The sequence below is a fragment of the Rutilus rutilus genome (assembly GCF_951802725.1).
Source record: "Rutilus rutilus genome assembly, chromosome: 7".
Lineage (NCBI taxonomy): Eukaryota > Metazoa > Chordata > Actinopteri > Cypriniformes > Leuciscidae > Rutilus > Rutilus rutilus.
Genome location: NC_140221.1, coordinates 43131017 through 43147085, shown reverse-complemented (window position 1 = coordinate 43147085; position 16069 = coordinate 43131017). Strand labels below are relative to the sequence as shown.

General features: G+C 34.6%; 2 protein-coding genes across 4 annotated transcripts in view; one reads left to right on the top strand and one right to left on the bottom strand.

The window, feature by feature from the left end:
* Window positions 1-9986, bottom strand: part of lrp13 (low-density lipoprotein receptor related-protein 13) — a gene marked incomplete at its 5' end in the record, with an annotated part of 22347 nt that extends 12361 nt beyond the window's left edge. Inside the window, 7 exons of the mRNA XM_084414260.1 lie at window positions 290-496; window positions 614-838; window positions 3838-4044; window positions 5887-6060; window positions 8101-8259; window positions 9500-9594; window positions 9769-9986. Of these exons, the coding sequence (XP_084270386.1) occupies window positions 290-496; window positions 614-838; window positions 3838-4044; window positions 5887-6060; window positions 8101-8259; window positions 9500-9594; window positions 9769-9986 (1285 nt within the window). The remainder of the gene's footprint in view (window positions 1-289; window positions 497-613; window positions 839-3837; window positions 4045-5886; window positions 6061-8100; window positions 8260-9499; window positions 9595-9768) is intronic.
* On the top strand, window positions 7485-16069 carry LOC311293734 (uncharacterized protein). 3 transcript variants are annotated; one of them, XR_014627959.1, is made up of 8 exons: window positions 7501-7864; window positions 8125-8288; window positions 9466-9705; window positions 9830-10009; window positions 10797-10992; window positions 14720-14802; window positions 14882-14939; window positions 16023-16042. XR_014627959.1 is itself a non-coding variant. In XM_084414218.1 (5 exons), exons 1-5 carry the CDS (start codon window positions 7596-7598, stop codon window positions 10988-10990), a joined length of 1047 nt encoding a protein of 348 aa, XP_084270344.1. In that variant the 5' UTR covers window positions 7485-7595; the 3' UTR covers window positions 10991-11784. The 3 variants fall into 3 exon arrangements, 1 of the variants encoding a protein (XP_084270344.1); XR_014627958.1 differs by lacking the exon at window positions 14882-14939 and having other exon boundaries at window positions 16023-16069; XM_084414218.1 differs by lacking the exons at window positions 14720-14802; window positions 14882-14939; window positions 16023-16042 and having other exon boundaries at window positions 7485-7864; window positions 10797-11784.

Below are 16069 nucleotides of genomic sequence, written 5' to 3'. Positions count from 1 at the left end.
TTATATTTTCAGTTTTAACTTTAAGTTTTAGTAATTTGCTTTTGTCATTGTTTTATTTAATTTTTATATATATTTTATTATATATTCAGTTTTACATAAACTTTATTTCCGTTAGTTACTAAGGCAACATTTCTAATTAAATTTTTTTAATTTAGCTTTATTTCAATGAGCGAAAATTGTCAATTGTATTAGTTAACACTGCAATGGACACAAAAAAAGTAATCTTATGTTTCTATTCACAGCTAACCAAAGTTGCTTCCCTCAAGAAAGAGCGAATTTAAACTCCTACCACAGCTGGCCTCATCGCTGCCGTCCGCACAGTCTGCGTCTCCGTCACAGATGAAGGATTCTGGGATGCATCGGGTTTCGTCACAACGATGAGCGCAGCCCTCCTTAAAGCAGTCGACTTCATCTGAGCGATCCTGACACTGAGCCACACCGTCACACTTCTGCCGTTGCTCAATGCACTTCTTCCCATGAGCACACTGAAACTGACCTGAGGACAGATGGATGGAATATTAACAAGTTAACGCTGAAGCAGGAATTGAGGACATTTTCTCAACAAGTAAAAGTGCCTAAATGTGAGTATTGCTACTGTATGTGGTTTCCTCACCAGATTCACACTGCACAGGGCACTCGTCTTCATCAGACCCGTCCTTACAGTCAAACTCGCCGTCACACACATGATTAAACAGCACACAGTCCGTCCCGTCTCTACATGGCCTAGAGCCGATAGAACAGTGCAGAGGTCCTTTAGTTGCAGGAGCGTTTGAGACTTCATCCTCCGCTGACTTTACTTCATTCTCAGTGATGACTTCATATTCATTAGGGTTAACATCTAAGACAAGAGGAAACACAATTCTGACATTCTTGCATTTGGGAAAAATCTGAATGGCAAGTTATAAAATCCGAAATGTGAGAGACTCGCAATTACCTTTTTTTTTTCTTCTTTTTTTTTAAAACGCGCAGCATTATTCAATGTTTTGACGTTATTTCCACTGAAACAGGAAGACAGGGCGGGATATATCGAACAGCTCCTCCCCTTTTTTATAATAGCCAATGGCGTTTCGTTTATAGCACAGTTCGGTCAGAGCCGTTGAGTTCGGCAAAGCCGCAGTTTCCTCGTAATCTCCATATCGCTCTAAAATCCAGCATACTGTGCAGATTAAAATGGGTCCGATATGTTTTGTGGTCTAATCCAATTTGCGCATATTATCTGCTCTATGGTATCGTGTCTCTGGACCAGAGCTCACTGTGTGCTCTGAAGACCGGAGTTGACAGAACATTTATACCAAGCGTTGTGAGCCCGCTGAACCTTATCTAAATCAGGTTGGATTCCTATCAGGTAAAATTATAAACAAATACTTAACATTCGCATGCGCTCTAGTATGAGTCAACACAACAAAAGTGTACTTCTTTAAAAGGCACACTATGCAAGATTTGTACCTTAAAGGTGCATTGCGCGAGAGTCTGAGCTTTCGCAGAACTACGCCCCCTCTGGCGGCAAGCGAAACTGCAACCAGAGGTGTGCACGCTCACGGACCACACGCACACGCACGCTTGCACGAGCTCGAGCTGGTCATAACCCAAGGAGCATCAGCCGCACAAATCTTTTGTTTACAATCATAATGTCTTCAGAGGTAATAAAGTTTTAAATCTGCAAGTAATTTAAAATATGTGAAAGGAAAGGCAATTGAGTAAATAACACACTTATGTGTGAGGGAAAAAATGGGGGTAGTAGAAAACTTCGTTTTTTATTCCCATCTATCTCCATGTTGAACTGTGTTATGTGTTTACTGTATCCACTTATGACTATTATTATGGAAACACGTTCATGAACAATATAAGTTATAACTTTGTAAAAGCTCAAAATTGTAATCATGATACCATACCATACACAGTCGGTCAACAAAGTACACCCAAATGTCTCAAGGTAATAAACAATCAAGTGGCACTATGACGTTACCATAAAAGCCAAACAGGCTAATCCGCCGAAGATTTGCGGGGGTTTAGCCTGTTTGATTGATCAGCTAAGTAGCATATTCCAATAGCAATACATCGTAATTAAGCAGTAATTTGCTCAAAATTTGTGTCTAAGTATCTAACTTATATATCAGCATTTTATATCACAATCATTCTGAACCTGATCACTGACAATGGTAAGTTAGTAAAACCTATTCCGATTGTACATTTATCTAGCTTACGCTAAAGCATTACACATTTTATGGATCGTCATTTATTGTCATTATTGGCCGTATCAGACATTAGAGAATGGGATATATCTTACCTTTTTATCAAGAAAAAAGCCAACTGAGGATCCCGTTTGAGCCCTAGAGCAGACCGGAGATCTCTCCATTTGTTGAAAGCCTTCCCTATGTTTACTCTCGTCTTACCCCGACGCCTGTCTGACTCCAATTTGGACCTTTTGGTTGCACTAGACAAAAGTTCTCTTTTTTTTTTTATCTTACGTGGAGTTTGCGTTGGTGTTTGAAATGAACTACAAGCCGGTCTCTTAGAATCCATTTTCTACGGAGAATGGCGGCGTCGGCGCATACACAATCACAAACCTGCCAGACATATGAGCGTGCCGTGAACGCGCATGACGTCACGCCCAGTCTCAGATTCCGACCCGAATCCCTCTTATTTATTTTACTGTACAGGATTATAGAGGCAATCGCAGTGATCAGAGAAGGGCTCAGTCAGCCCATCAGGCAATTGTTTAAGCATGTATGGGTTAGAAAACGGGTATTTTTAACATGAAAAGTTGCGCAATGCACCTTTAATATAACAGCTTCGAAATCATTTCGATGGTAAACGAACTTGTAGTAGGGCGAACCATCCCGATAGCAAAGCAGGAGGGGGGACGGCGCTGGCAAAACCAGCAATGCAAGTTTGAGAGGTGGCGCCCCGACAAATCTTGCGAGAATCACGACTTGCTTTACGGCATGACGTCACATACATCAACAACATATGAAGCAGCCTCTGTGGAAGACAAGCACGCATTTCAGAGTCGACGAAGAAAGCGCGGTCGGAAGAGTGCAGAGACAGCTCTGCACGAGTGGCATTTACGACAGTAACGTTAAATACAAGTACTCCACAGCGACTCTAAGGGGTCGCTGTTTGAGAAAAACGGAAACTGCATAGTGCGCCTTTAAAGCATGACAAAGATTACATTTAGTAATTTAGCAGACGCTTTTATCCAAAGCGACTTACAAATTAGGACTAACTTAAGCGAGTCATCATGAAGAGGCAAAAACAATGCAAGAAGTGCTCAAAATACAAAGTGCAGGCATTGCTCAGAGTAGCATAAGCCAGACAAGGGAGGATTAAGGGAAAAGGAAAGGAATTATTATTATTATTTTTATTTTTAGAGGTTAAGTGCTTACGGATTAAAACTAAGTACAACTTTTAATGTGACATTACAAAGTGCACTTTTTGTTAAGTCATGAAAGTGTACTCCAAGTACACTTAAGTGGTCTTTTCATTAATATATTATCTGCAAGAAGTTTTTTATTTTTATTTTAGAAATATACTTGTATTGAGTCTGCACAACCAGTTCTTTTCCCACAAGTGTTACATTAAAATAACCAGTTATATCCATTGAGATTAATTGCCACTCTCCAAATTAAGTATGCAACGTAATGACATCATTTGACAAAAATATGCTGCTTTTGAAAATGTTTGTTGCATACGGTTTCACTACCATTTTATAATAGTATGCCATAATCAGTATGCTAGGCTCCATTCTGAGCCCATTAATGGTCCAAGCAGATGATTTTACACTTCCTCTAGCATAGCTAGAATCCAGTAATACATAAGCCTAAACAAAACTCCTACCACAGCTGGCCTCATCGCTGCCGTCCGCACAGTCTGCGTCTCCGTCACAGATGAAGGATTCTGGGATGCATCGGGTTTCGTCACAACGAAGAGCGCAGCCCTCCTTAAAGCAGTCGACTTCATCTGAGCGATCCTGACACTGAGCCACACCGTCACACTTCTGCCGTTGCTCAATGCACTTCTTCCCATGAGCACACTGAAACTGACCTGAGGACAGATGGAATTATTACAGCATTCTTAGAAGCCTGCGATAAATAGCGTAATAAATTAATCAGGTGGCCAGTGTTGATGTAATGCATTGCCAAGTAATTAATTGCTGTAATTTAATTACTTTTCCCTTGAAAAAGTAAAGTAAGGGATCTCTTCATTTTCTGTAATTTAATTAGTTACATCTGATGTAATTGCATTGAATACTGGGACTATAACAATTAGATCTATATGAATCTAAAAAGTGGTTATCAGACATTAACCAATTAATATGAGCACCAAGGCCAGAAATTATAAAAAATTCTGCATTTCAGGTTTATTTTATAATTGAGATAGTATTATAGTTATTTATGTCTTCTGGTTTCATTTTTACTTAAAGTTTTATAATTTTTAGTAGTTTTTGGTATTTTTTTCTCTCTTTTTTTCTAGCTTCTTTTTTAGTTTTATTTTAGTATATCAAGTTAAACTAAATGAAAATGAGAAATGTTGCCTTTGCAACTATAGTTGACATGTTTAAGTAATGTTATGTTTAAGTAGCTCCATATTGAAGTCCTCTAAAACACACATAGCTGATTAGAGATCCACCAGTACTAAATTTCTCCTCCGATACAGCAGATTATTCGGAATGATATCTGCTGATACGGATAGTTTGATTTTCTTAAAGGGGTGGTTGATTATGATTTCACTTTTTATAACTTTAGTTAGTGTGCAATGTTGCTGTTTGAGCATTAACAACATCTGCAAATTTACAACGCTCAAAGTTCAAAGCAAAGGGAGATATTTGCTTTTAAAGAAATTGTTTTTTAAGGACTACAACAAACGGCTGGTAGAGACTACAAGACATTCCTCCCGGATTAGTGACATCACCAACCCTAAAATTTACATAAACCCCTGAACACGATTTATAGATTATCAAGACAGAATATGCTAATCAATGACTAGAAGATAACTACACATAAGCTACATAAATTCATCAACTAACCATTCAGAAATGTCCTGTTGCATTCTACATGTTGTCACTTCTTTAGTCTCTCCATCATTGTCTGACTCTGGTTTGAACATAAAAGGCTAAAAGTTATTGAAATTTTCAGTGCATGTCTGTGTGAGGTAAAAGGACACAAGCTGTTGAGGCTCCGCCCTCTGAGCCGGGAGCAGCAGCTCATTTGCATTTAAAGCGACAGACACAAAATGGTGCGTTTTTGCTCACCCTCAAAAATGTACAATTTTAACATGCATTATAAAAATATCTGTGGGGTATTTTGAGCTAAAACTTCACATACACACTCTGGGGACATCAGAGACTTATTTTACATCTTGTGAAAGGGGCATTATACCACCCCTTTAAAAAAAAATGTATAATAAAAAAACTTCGAACTAATGCTGTAAACCCTGTCATTTGATACATTATAATATTAGAGGTTAAAATGTACAAGAGCCCAAACTATTATATTCAAATGCCATTTATTTTCAGATGTAATAATTACACAAAAACTGAAATGTTTGAATAGCTACAGCTCAGATTTGCGGTTTTCATTAATGCTTGTCTTTATGACAAATTTAAACACACACAGCATGACTTGCAGTCTGACACGTTTTCCCACCCGCTTTTGATTGACAGGATATAATCGGCCCTGATCATCGGCTGTTTTTAAACAATCGGCCAATGGCCGATAGAGAAAATAATTGCTTTTATTAGCCGATACCGATTACTGGCCACTACATCAGTGCATGCATCCCTAATATTGATGCATGTTGTTATAATTTATTAACCCTGTATTCTGGAAATCAATTTGGGAGTCAAGTATTAATAAAAATGTTTGTTACAAATGTATAAAAACATACCCATGCTGCAGACAGATGCACATTCATCTTCATCAGAGCCATCAGCACAGTCGTTCTCACCATCACACACATGGCTGTAGAGAACACACTCTGATCCGTCCTTACAGGGCTTGAAGCCCAATCTGCAGTGCAGGGGAACATGTTCAGAAGCCTCTGCAGCCACAACACATTCAGCTAGAGCAGAGACAGCACAACATTAGATCCTCAATACTGGATTGCACTCATTTTACATTCTTATTTAAATCAAATCAACGCAAAAGCATTACAACAAATACTATCAAGATGTACAAGCACAATTTATAGGCCTACATCATGGTAGTGTTTTGTTGGGAAGAAATGTGATTAACATTCTGGTGCTCTTCGAGTGGCGGTCAAAAATGAAATGCAGTAGTTATAATAGTTATAGCCATTTATTCACTTTTTGAGCATAGACCTGAAAAAGGACATTTCCAACTTAACTGTCATAAATATTGGATGCTTTGGAGCACATACTTCAGTTTGGTCTCTATTTAAAGGCCACACTTGGCAGATTATTGCTGAAGTGAAAAAAGTTTTTAAAAAAGCGAACTTATTGAAGGTATTGAATTTTACATTTGTTATGAAAAATTTCAAAAATACTATTTTCAAATTTTATATGAAATAAATATTTATTTATATGTTATTTATATAACTTATTAAGATACTATCATTCAGAAATAAGTTAACCTAACTAAAGCACGTACCTATGAAACTGAAACGACTTAAAGTTAGAAGTGTTTGAAAATAAAGTGATATATTCTGAGTTCTGACAGGATAAATAGTCTAGTATTCGTTTGTAATTTAGTATGCAGTGACTTCATCGACACCTATTTGCTGCACCAGTTTCTCAATAGCTGAACGAGATAAATAAGCGGAGGAAAATATTACAGTGGGCTAAAGTTAAATGTGAGACTTTCATCTGACCTCTCAGAAGCAGAAAGATCCCTGAAGCGAAATTCAGGAGCACAAATAAACACATGACTTCACTGCAGGGAAAAGCGAGTCAAACCGACTCAGCTCGAGATCTGGCGCTTTATCGCGCGCGCAGCTGAGATCGATGCGGCTTTAATTGATCAGATGATTGACACATGAGTGATGATATCGGATTTAATAGGCTACAGAAAATACATTTAATAAACTGTGTAATTGAATCTATTTCTATAATAAATTTTTTATTAGAGTTTAAAATATTAAAACTAATATTAACAATTTATTATTATTATTATTAGCAATTATTATTGAAATGTTCATACAGTAATAACCAATACAATTAATATGGTAACTAAAATGTCATAATTTATTAAATTCCATAATTTAATTTATGCTATTATTAATGTTATACTTACAGGCTACTTCATAAATTCATTCATTCGTATAATTTTCATGGGTATTCTTCAATTTGTGTTATTCAAATAACTCAATTATTTTAATTATTTACAATTATATAATTTCATTTAGTTCATAATTAATATAAAAGTAAAGTTCATCGTGTCAGGTTGTTACTTTGGCACTTTGACACTACAGTGATTTTGCAGTGGCATTCCCAGACACTAGAGAGCGATAAAGCTCTTCATAAGCACGATCAAAAATGTCAACAGAAAGAAGAAACGCGCAACAATGTAGTAGCATGAAATTACTTTGAACTTTGAACACATCATAAACAGGTTCTCTTTACATGTTTTTGTAAAAGAATGTTAATGATGGACCGGAATATGGATAATTTTAGCACATTTATGGCTGTGGTGTCAGGTGTAACTTTGGTGTACCTCTTTCATTCAGTCTTTTACACTTCTCACATCTCCTTTAAAACTCACACAGTCTTTGACTCCCGGAGACATTTGCCAGGTTCTGTTTACCTTATGACCAGATACCTTCATGAATCTCTCCGCAAAAAACGAGGAAAAATGTGGAAAAACAAAGACACAAATGACGAGCTTGTTTTCACTTTGATCAACTGCAAGTAAGTTGACTTAAAGACAACCTTAATTGAATGCATTGATCTTATTACTAAATAATAATGTATTATTTATTATGTAAGTTATCAAACTATTATTCATATCTTTACATTATTTTATATATATTTCCAGACTAAATGATTGTATTTTAATAAACATCTGTCAAGCATTTTATATGTCATAATGCTAAAAAGCGTATTGAAACTCATTATATTTTCCAGTCCTTAATAAGTAAACAAACCTGTTATTGTTTGGTCATCTGTAGGTATGATGCTGTGTCTTTGAGGAGGTTCTGCAGTGTTTCGGGTTACGGTTGGGACTATCCTGACAGTGTCTTCAGAGATGTTCCCTTGTGCTATCCCGAGTCTCTCTTCACCAGACTGCTCACCATGATTGTGTGCTCAGAGAGATTCAATCTAAGCCCTTTGGGTAAGATCGTATTTTTCAGCATGTGGGTTGAGCACAACCCTTGCACAAAAAAAAAAAAAAAAAAAAAAAGGGGCAAAAATCATAAATCATTTTCTATCATAATTTAGATTCAAACAGGAATAATCTAGGAATTAAATAAGATTCTACTGCATATATTTGTCCCAAAATCTTCTTGTCCAGTGTGATTTTATTTTATTCATATATATTTTTATTTGACCTCTTTAAGATTTGCAATACAATACAAATTCTAATCATAATTCCAATATATACTGTATATATATATATATATATATATATATATTTTTTTTTTTTTACGACAAATCATTCAGTGTGTAAATAAGTCAGAGATAATGTACAGTCAGCAAAATAAACAGCCATTTGGAGTAATTGACCTCAGAAAGTCTTATTTTGACCAATCTGAATCAGAGACTAGCTCTGTAGTTATATATATCTGATAATAAATGTCAATAATCCAGATCAAATATTACAAATACATTTTTTAATGCTCAAGGTTCTTAACCAGAGAAATGAGAATAAGCATGAATATCAGTGTGTTCATATGCATGACAATTAAATGGGTTTTTGTCATTTTTATTCGTTTATCCATTTTTATTTAAAGGAGCCGTATGTAAGATTGTGGCCAAAACTGGTACTGCAATCACTTTTAAATTACTGTAGAGCGGTGTATCCCCTCCCCCCTGACTGGAGGTTGCCAGATAGGCTGCAGGATCCAGCAGGAACGTTTGTAGCTGCAGCTGTGGTAACTAGAGCTGAGCTGGCAACCCCGATGCCAAAACACTACTGACTTCGTGATTGGTAGATAGGTGGAGGGTGGCGCTTCAGGCCAAAACACAACATGACAACATCAACATCAGTTGAGGGCTGCAACTTCACTTTTAAATGACAATATCCTGGCCGTACTACTGTTGTCAGTGATATAAGTATTTGAAATGAACATGATTTCTTAATGTCTAGTGACATATCAGGGCCATTTTATGATTAATTGAAATACATTTCTTACATACAGCTCCTTTAAATTTGAGTTTTTTTAACTAAATGAGAAATGTAAAAAAAAAAAAAACCTTAAACTTATTTTTTTATATTTTATGTCAGTTAACGTAATGAACATGTTTTCATTTGAGTTAACTCAGATAAGAATGACTTCTATTTCCTGCAGGTCTGTTGAGTGTCCGTGAGGTCTTGAGTCTGACCGAGCCCGTGGATGAGCTGAAGAGAGGGACGTTCTCCCTGCAGGCCAGAGTGCTGGAGTACAGGACCGTTAGTGCGGGAGTGGAGGTGGATCTCACTTTAACCGCATCCAGACATCAGCAGACCGTATGGACCACCACACTCACTCTACTTTCTCCAAACAATAAATTCAGGCCTGAGGCTCAGCCTGACTTAGAGATCACCCATGGTAAGGGACCCAATGACACTCAACGGACTCATATCAGTGGCTGTGAAAAGCGTTTTACTCTACATGAGGGTGTTTGTCCTAATGCAGGACCCTTTCAGCTGGTGGTTTATTTGTTTTTTCCCAGATCCTGTCTCAGAGAGATGTATCAGCCTGGCTGTTCCTTGGTCCAGCGGTGTGAGATGTGCCTGGGTGTTTGGTGACCTCTGCCCTCTGCATGTGTTTTCTTGGCTGGGGTTTACCCGTCCCTCCGCGCACATGCTGTGGATGTTCTCCAGATGCATGGCAGAGATGGAGAAGCACAATGGTAAGTAATGTTTGGAGGGCTATTCACACCAGCAGTGGAATGGCATAAATGTCTTTGTTGGTCCATAGGATGTATAATGTATAATGACTTTCACTGCAAAATTTAGCATTGTGTAAATAGCCTATCTCAGACTTTTTATTTCTGATGTATTACTTTATCAAATTCATTTTATATACAATAAAAAAAAAAAAAGTGTTATTGTTAAACTCAGCTCCTAGAGGGCCACAGACAATATTATATAATTTATTAAGTATATACTAGAATTAGATACTTGAATATTGTATTTATTATTACATTAAATTATTTATAATATATTATAGTATTAATATATTAATATATAAATAATATATAAACTATATATTTAATGATAGTATATAATTATTAATTTATATTTTAAAATAATATATTATTATTATTATTATTTATTTCATATAAAATTAAATATAAAATATATAAAAAATTAACATAATATAATATATATTAAAAAATAATTTTAATATACTAGTAAAATATATTTTTTTATTTATAATATATTAATAAATTGTATATATATATATATATATATATATATATATATGTATATATATATGTGTGTATATAATTTAATAGAGTAATAAATATTATATTATATAGTATTAATATATTTATAAATGTATATTTATAACCCTTTGCCCTTTTGCTCTACATTTATAATGTAGATATTATAGATTTATTTTTTAATCTACTATTATATTATATATAACAACTTTTCCCAATGTCGTTTCATCCTCGTTTTCTACACCTGTAGGAGTTGAAGTGGTGAGAGCTCCTCTGACTGTGTCAGTCCGTTACACACAGCCTGTGTCTTTTCCGAGGAAACTCACCATCAGAGTCAGTGAAAACACTTCAAGCTCAGCATCATTTTCAATGGAGGACCACAGAACCAGGACACTGTACCTCTCCGGACAGATTAAACTACAGTCAAAGGAGAAGGCAGAGTGATGGTGATGTAACTCTTACAGAGTCAGAAGGGAGACTAAACACTTAAAGTCACCATTAAATGGAAGTTGCGACGTATATTTGTCCATGGGGAATTGATTGGATGGTTGTGGTTTGCTATTGGTCGATCTCATGTGAGTGACAGGTTGTCCCGCCCTCGCGCCAGTAAACACATCATCAGAGAAGAGAAGAGATGACGCTGCAAGAGGGAGGGGAAATTATTTTGATGAAAGATTACGAGGGCACATTAATAAAAAGTGCTCAGATAAATCATTTATAATAAACACCACAATATTCCATAAAAAATAAGAATTGTCAATTTTGATTTCATGGTGACTTTAACGGCAGGGGACCGTGTCGAACTGGTGGAATGCTGATTATTTCTAAAGATTGGATAAAGGTTGGGAAAAATCGTGGTTGGGTCGGATGGATCTCCATGTCAGAAATATGAGATATATTAGATCTGATCCCGATCCCGATGCTCTGACTCCGTCTGACCAGTACAAATCCGTGTTATTATACCACAGCAAGAACAGTAAAAAATGACTTCTTCACAATATCGTCCTGTGACGGTAAAAACCTTGAAATCTCTTACTCAAGAAAACAAACATCCCTTCAAACCATACAATCATAAGATAAAACAACACTAGCAAGCATTGCAACAGCAAGGAATTAAGTAATGTAACAAGTAATGTAAAAGACTTTTTTTTTTTATACAGTACCAGTCAAAAGTTCGGAAACACTACTATTTTTAATGCTTTTGCAAGAAGTCTCTTATGCTCATCAAGCCTGCAGTTAAAAAAAAAAAAAAAAAAAAAAAAAAAACAGTAATATTATGAAATATTATTACAATTTAAAATAATGGTTCTCTTTTTTAATATACTTTAAAATGTAATTTATTTTTGTGATGCAAAGCTGAATTTTCATCAGCAAGTTCTCCAGTCTTTGGTGTCTTATGATCCTTCAGAAATCATTCTAATATGCTGATTTATGATCAATGTTGGAAACAGTTGTGCTGCTTAATATTTTTTTTATAACCTGAGATACTTTTTTCAGGATTATTTGATGAATAAAAAGTTAAAAAGAACTGTATTTATTTAGAATAGAAATCTTTTGTAACAATATACACTACCGTTCAAAAGTTTGGGAACAATAACTATTTTTTTTTTTAAAGAAATTAGTACTTTAATTCAACAAGGATGCGTTAAATTGATAAAAGGGGATGGTAACGATTTATATTGTTAGAAATGTTTTTATTTTGAATAAATGCTGTTTTTATGAATAAATGCTGTTAACGTTTTACTCATCAATGAATCCTGAAAAAAGTATTCCAAAAAATATATTAAACAGCACAACTGTTTCCATCATTGATAATAACTGAGTATCAAATCATCATATTAGAATGATTTCTGAAGGATCATAAGACACCAAAGACTGGAGTACTTGCTGATGAAAATTCAGCTTTGCATCACAAAAATAAATTACATTTTAAAATATATTAAAAAAGAGAACCATTATTTTAAATTGTAATAATATTTCATAATATTACTGTTTTTTATTTATTTTTTTTTTTTTTAACTGCAGGCTTGATGAGCATAAGAGACTTCTTGCAAAAGCATTAAAAATAGTAGTGTTTCCAAACTTTTGACTGGTACTGTATATATATATATATATATATATATATATATATATATATATAGACATAAATTAATAACAATAAAATGACATCAAACGACAGCTACATAAATGACTAATGATTAAAAAAAAAAAATTAACAAAGAAAATAAAACAACACAGATGTATGGCTGCTCTCTTAAAATAACACACACAGGTTGCTATTAAAAATCCGTATATCCTTCATCATGTAGAACTAAATTATGTACTGTATTTGTTTGTGCAAAGAAACATGATAGTACTATAAATAGATTTATAAAAGTGGGATACAATAACTTAAAATAACTTACTTAAAGGGAATAAAATAAATATTGCCTTTTAAATGTGATTTTATTCTATATTTTTTGTTTGAATTCAGCCTAATTTGTTTGCATTTCTCTAACAATATTGTATCTAACAATATTCTAATCAGCGTCTGTATCAGTGGGGAGGAGTTGAGTGGAGGGCCGTTTCTCATGAATATTTCACTCTCTCGACTCTTTTCTTCTCTTTCCCCTTCCCTATACTCACACACACACACACACACACACACACACACACGTGTGTAAGTGCTCCATGTGTATTATTCATTAGTGTGTTTTCAGCGTATATGAGGAGGGGGTTTCTCACAGAAGCTCTTTTCTGAACAAGATAAATATATTATAACTTTTATATCTACGTAATAATAATTCCTTTTCTCCAATTTCACTTTTTGATGATTTGTAGCGATCCTTAATTTGCAACATCTTAACTTGTTTTCAGACAAAATGATCTGATGTTGCTGTTGTTGTTTACTTCGAACTTGTTTACTTAGTAGGGTTTTAATAATCCTAGTTAGCATTGAAACACAATTAAGCTATTGATGGTGATTAATTAACTCATTTTTGTAAATGCAATCTTATTTTCACTGGAATTTGGTGGATAGATGTATTTTTATACATGCAGCTGTACTCGTAAATGGCTGCGAAAATGATAATTTGTTGTGTATTTAGTGCTACACATTTAACATAATCGTAATTAGTTAGGAAATACCGAGTTATAATGATCAGTTTTTGATGCTAGTTGTGTTGTCTCTTTTTATTGTGAATTTAATATATTTAATTTTGTGGGATAGATGCTTTAAAATAGACATTTTACATTTTACATGACACAAATATGACATTGTTTTTTTTTTTTTTGGTGCAAATTACACATTTGCGAAAGGAATGTTTGGAAATCTAAAGCAATTTAATGTATTATATAACTTAGGTGTGTGTGTAATATATATATATATATATATATGCACACACACACACACACACACACACACACAGTATATAGTCTTAGACAAGATAAACTAATATCTGGTATAAGACTGCTGTGTATTCTTGACTACTCATATGGCCTAATAGACATTACTAATTCATAAAGGCCTGATTCTGTCGTGTGTAATGTGCAGTCATGTGTAATCGGTGTGTTTGGAGCGGTGAGTGGAAAAGCTGCTGTGATCAAAGAAGAAAATAATGAAAGTGTAAGTTCAATATTGTCTAATAAGCTTTGGTAAGACTTCACTATCTCATTTCTAAGAGAAGTGGGCTCTTTTCTGTAGTTTGTGCTGTATTGCTTGTGACTCTTGATATGCAGATGTGTCTGTTTTTGTGTTCCTCACGAGTGACGGCCGCGCCAGTTAGGATGTCTTTCTTCCTCTGAAAATGCCTTGAAGTCTCTTGGGATCTTTGAGTTATTTTTGCTGCTTTTAAAGGCATCGTGTGTGTATTCATCCTGTGGAGAGCGCCGGGGAAGAAACTGCCCACCTCCCATTTTCATTCCCTCGTCTACTCCAGTTTCTTCATCTTTCTGTTCTCTCAATATCGTAATGTGTATCAGTGCATTTGTGGTTGGCTGTTTTGCATTTCTTCTTTGTTTGCAACATCTGGAGCATTAATAGTGCTGTATCTGTGGATGCTAAAAGTAAAGGCATGCATGTTGAGGTATTAGTGTGGTAGTGGAAGGGCAAAAGGTTAATTCCTTTGTGGTAATCCTGAATCCGTAGAGGGTTTATAGGAGATCTTATTTCTTTTTGTTTTCTCGACTGTCCAGATGTGACCTGTCTCTTGGACCAGCGCTCTCTGAGGTGTGTTAGGAAGAGCTTGCCATGGTCACCAAAGACAACGCTAACTCTGGTGAGTAGAGAAGGAGCTCAGGGCACTTTAAATGAACAAAAACTCAATGTTTATGTGATAGAAATATTTTCTCATTCAGATTTGGAAGATATAAGAAATGGCTTAGATATACATACTCTACCTTTCAAAAGTTTGAGGTCAGTACAATTTTATTCAGCAAGGATGCATTCAATTTTATATTTATCAAAGTATCCAAAAATAAATAAATGTGTCATGCTTTCCACTAAAATATGAAGGAGCACTACTGTTTTCAACATTGATAATGATAAGAAATGTTTAATGAGCAGAAAATCAGCATATTAGAATGATTTCTGAAGGATCATGTGACACTGAAGACTGGAGTAATGATGCTGAAAATTCAGCTTTGATCACAGGAATAAATTACATTTGAAAATATATTTGAATAGAAATAAGGTATTTGAAATTGTAGTAGTATCTCACAATTTTTCAGTTTTTTCTGTATATGCAGCCTTGGTGAGCATAAGAGACTTCTTTCAAAAACATTACACAATCTTACCGACCTCAAATTATTGAAAGGAAGGATAGACAGACAGACTAAATTCATGATAAATTTCAATATTAATAATAAATATTGGTGGATAAATTAGATACATTTTTATTAGTTTGCTAATCGTAATTTTTACTGTTGCTGAGTTATTTGAACTAACTACTAATGCTAAGTATTAAGACAATAACTCAACATACTGTATTGTGTATAACTCATCCCAGATATGAATGTTACCTCAAATTATGTGGCTTGTTAAGGAGACGTGCTTCAACATATGATGAATGGGTGAAAAAATACTTCAGACCTTTTAAAGGAGAGACTAACCATGTCTATAGATACCAGTATAGTTGTCATTATAAATGATATGATTAATAAGTTATGATAATAACACGTTTTTTACATTGCGTTAACTCATTAAAATATTTTTATAAGGTTTTTATAAGTTATACAAGATTCAACTCATTTTTCTTTAATGTAATTTAAGTTGAAAAGACTTAAACATTTAAGTTGATTGTACTTAATTTTTTTTTTTACAGTAGATCAGAATTTCATGGAGACTCTTTTGGTCTTTTTTGACTAAGTAACCACATAGCAACACATTAAAAATGACATCTTAGCAACCGCATATAACAATGGCCTGATATCGTAGCGGTGACTTTTGCATGTGCTAATGTATCTATAGCCATATGCATCCTCTTTTTCACTGTCCTAGGCTCTGTTGGAAAGACAACCTGTGTGAAGAAGCAAAAGTGTATGATG

Excerpts from the sequence above, each read along its gene's own strand:
- LOC311293734 (XM_084414218.1), top strand. The coding sequence starts at position 7,596 with ATGTTAATGATGGACCGGAATATGGATAATTTTAGCACATTTATGGCT. Across the intron at positions 7,865-8,124 it reads TTCACTTTGATCAACTGCAA|GTATGATGCTGTGTCTTTGA; the intron begins GTAAGTTGACTT and ends GGTCATCTGTAG. Across the intron at positions 10,010-10,796 it reads AGAGATGGAGAAGCACAATG|GAGTTGAAGTGGTGAGAGCT; the intron begins GTAAGTAATGTT and ends CTACACCTGTAG.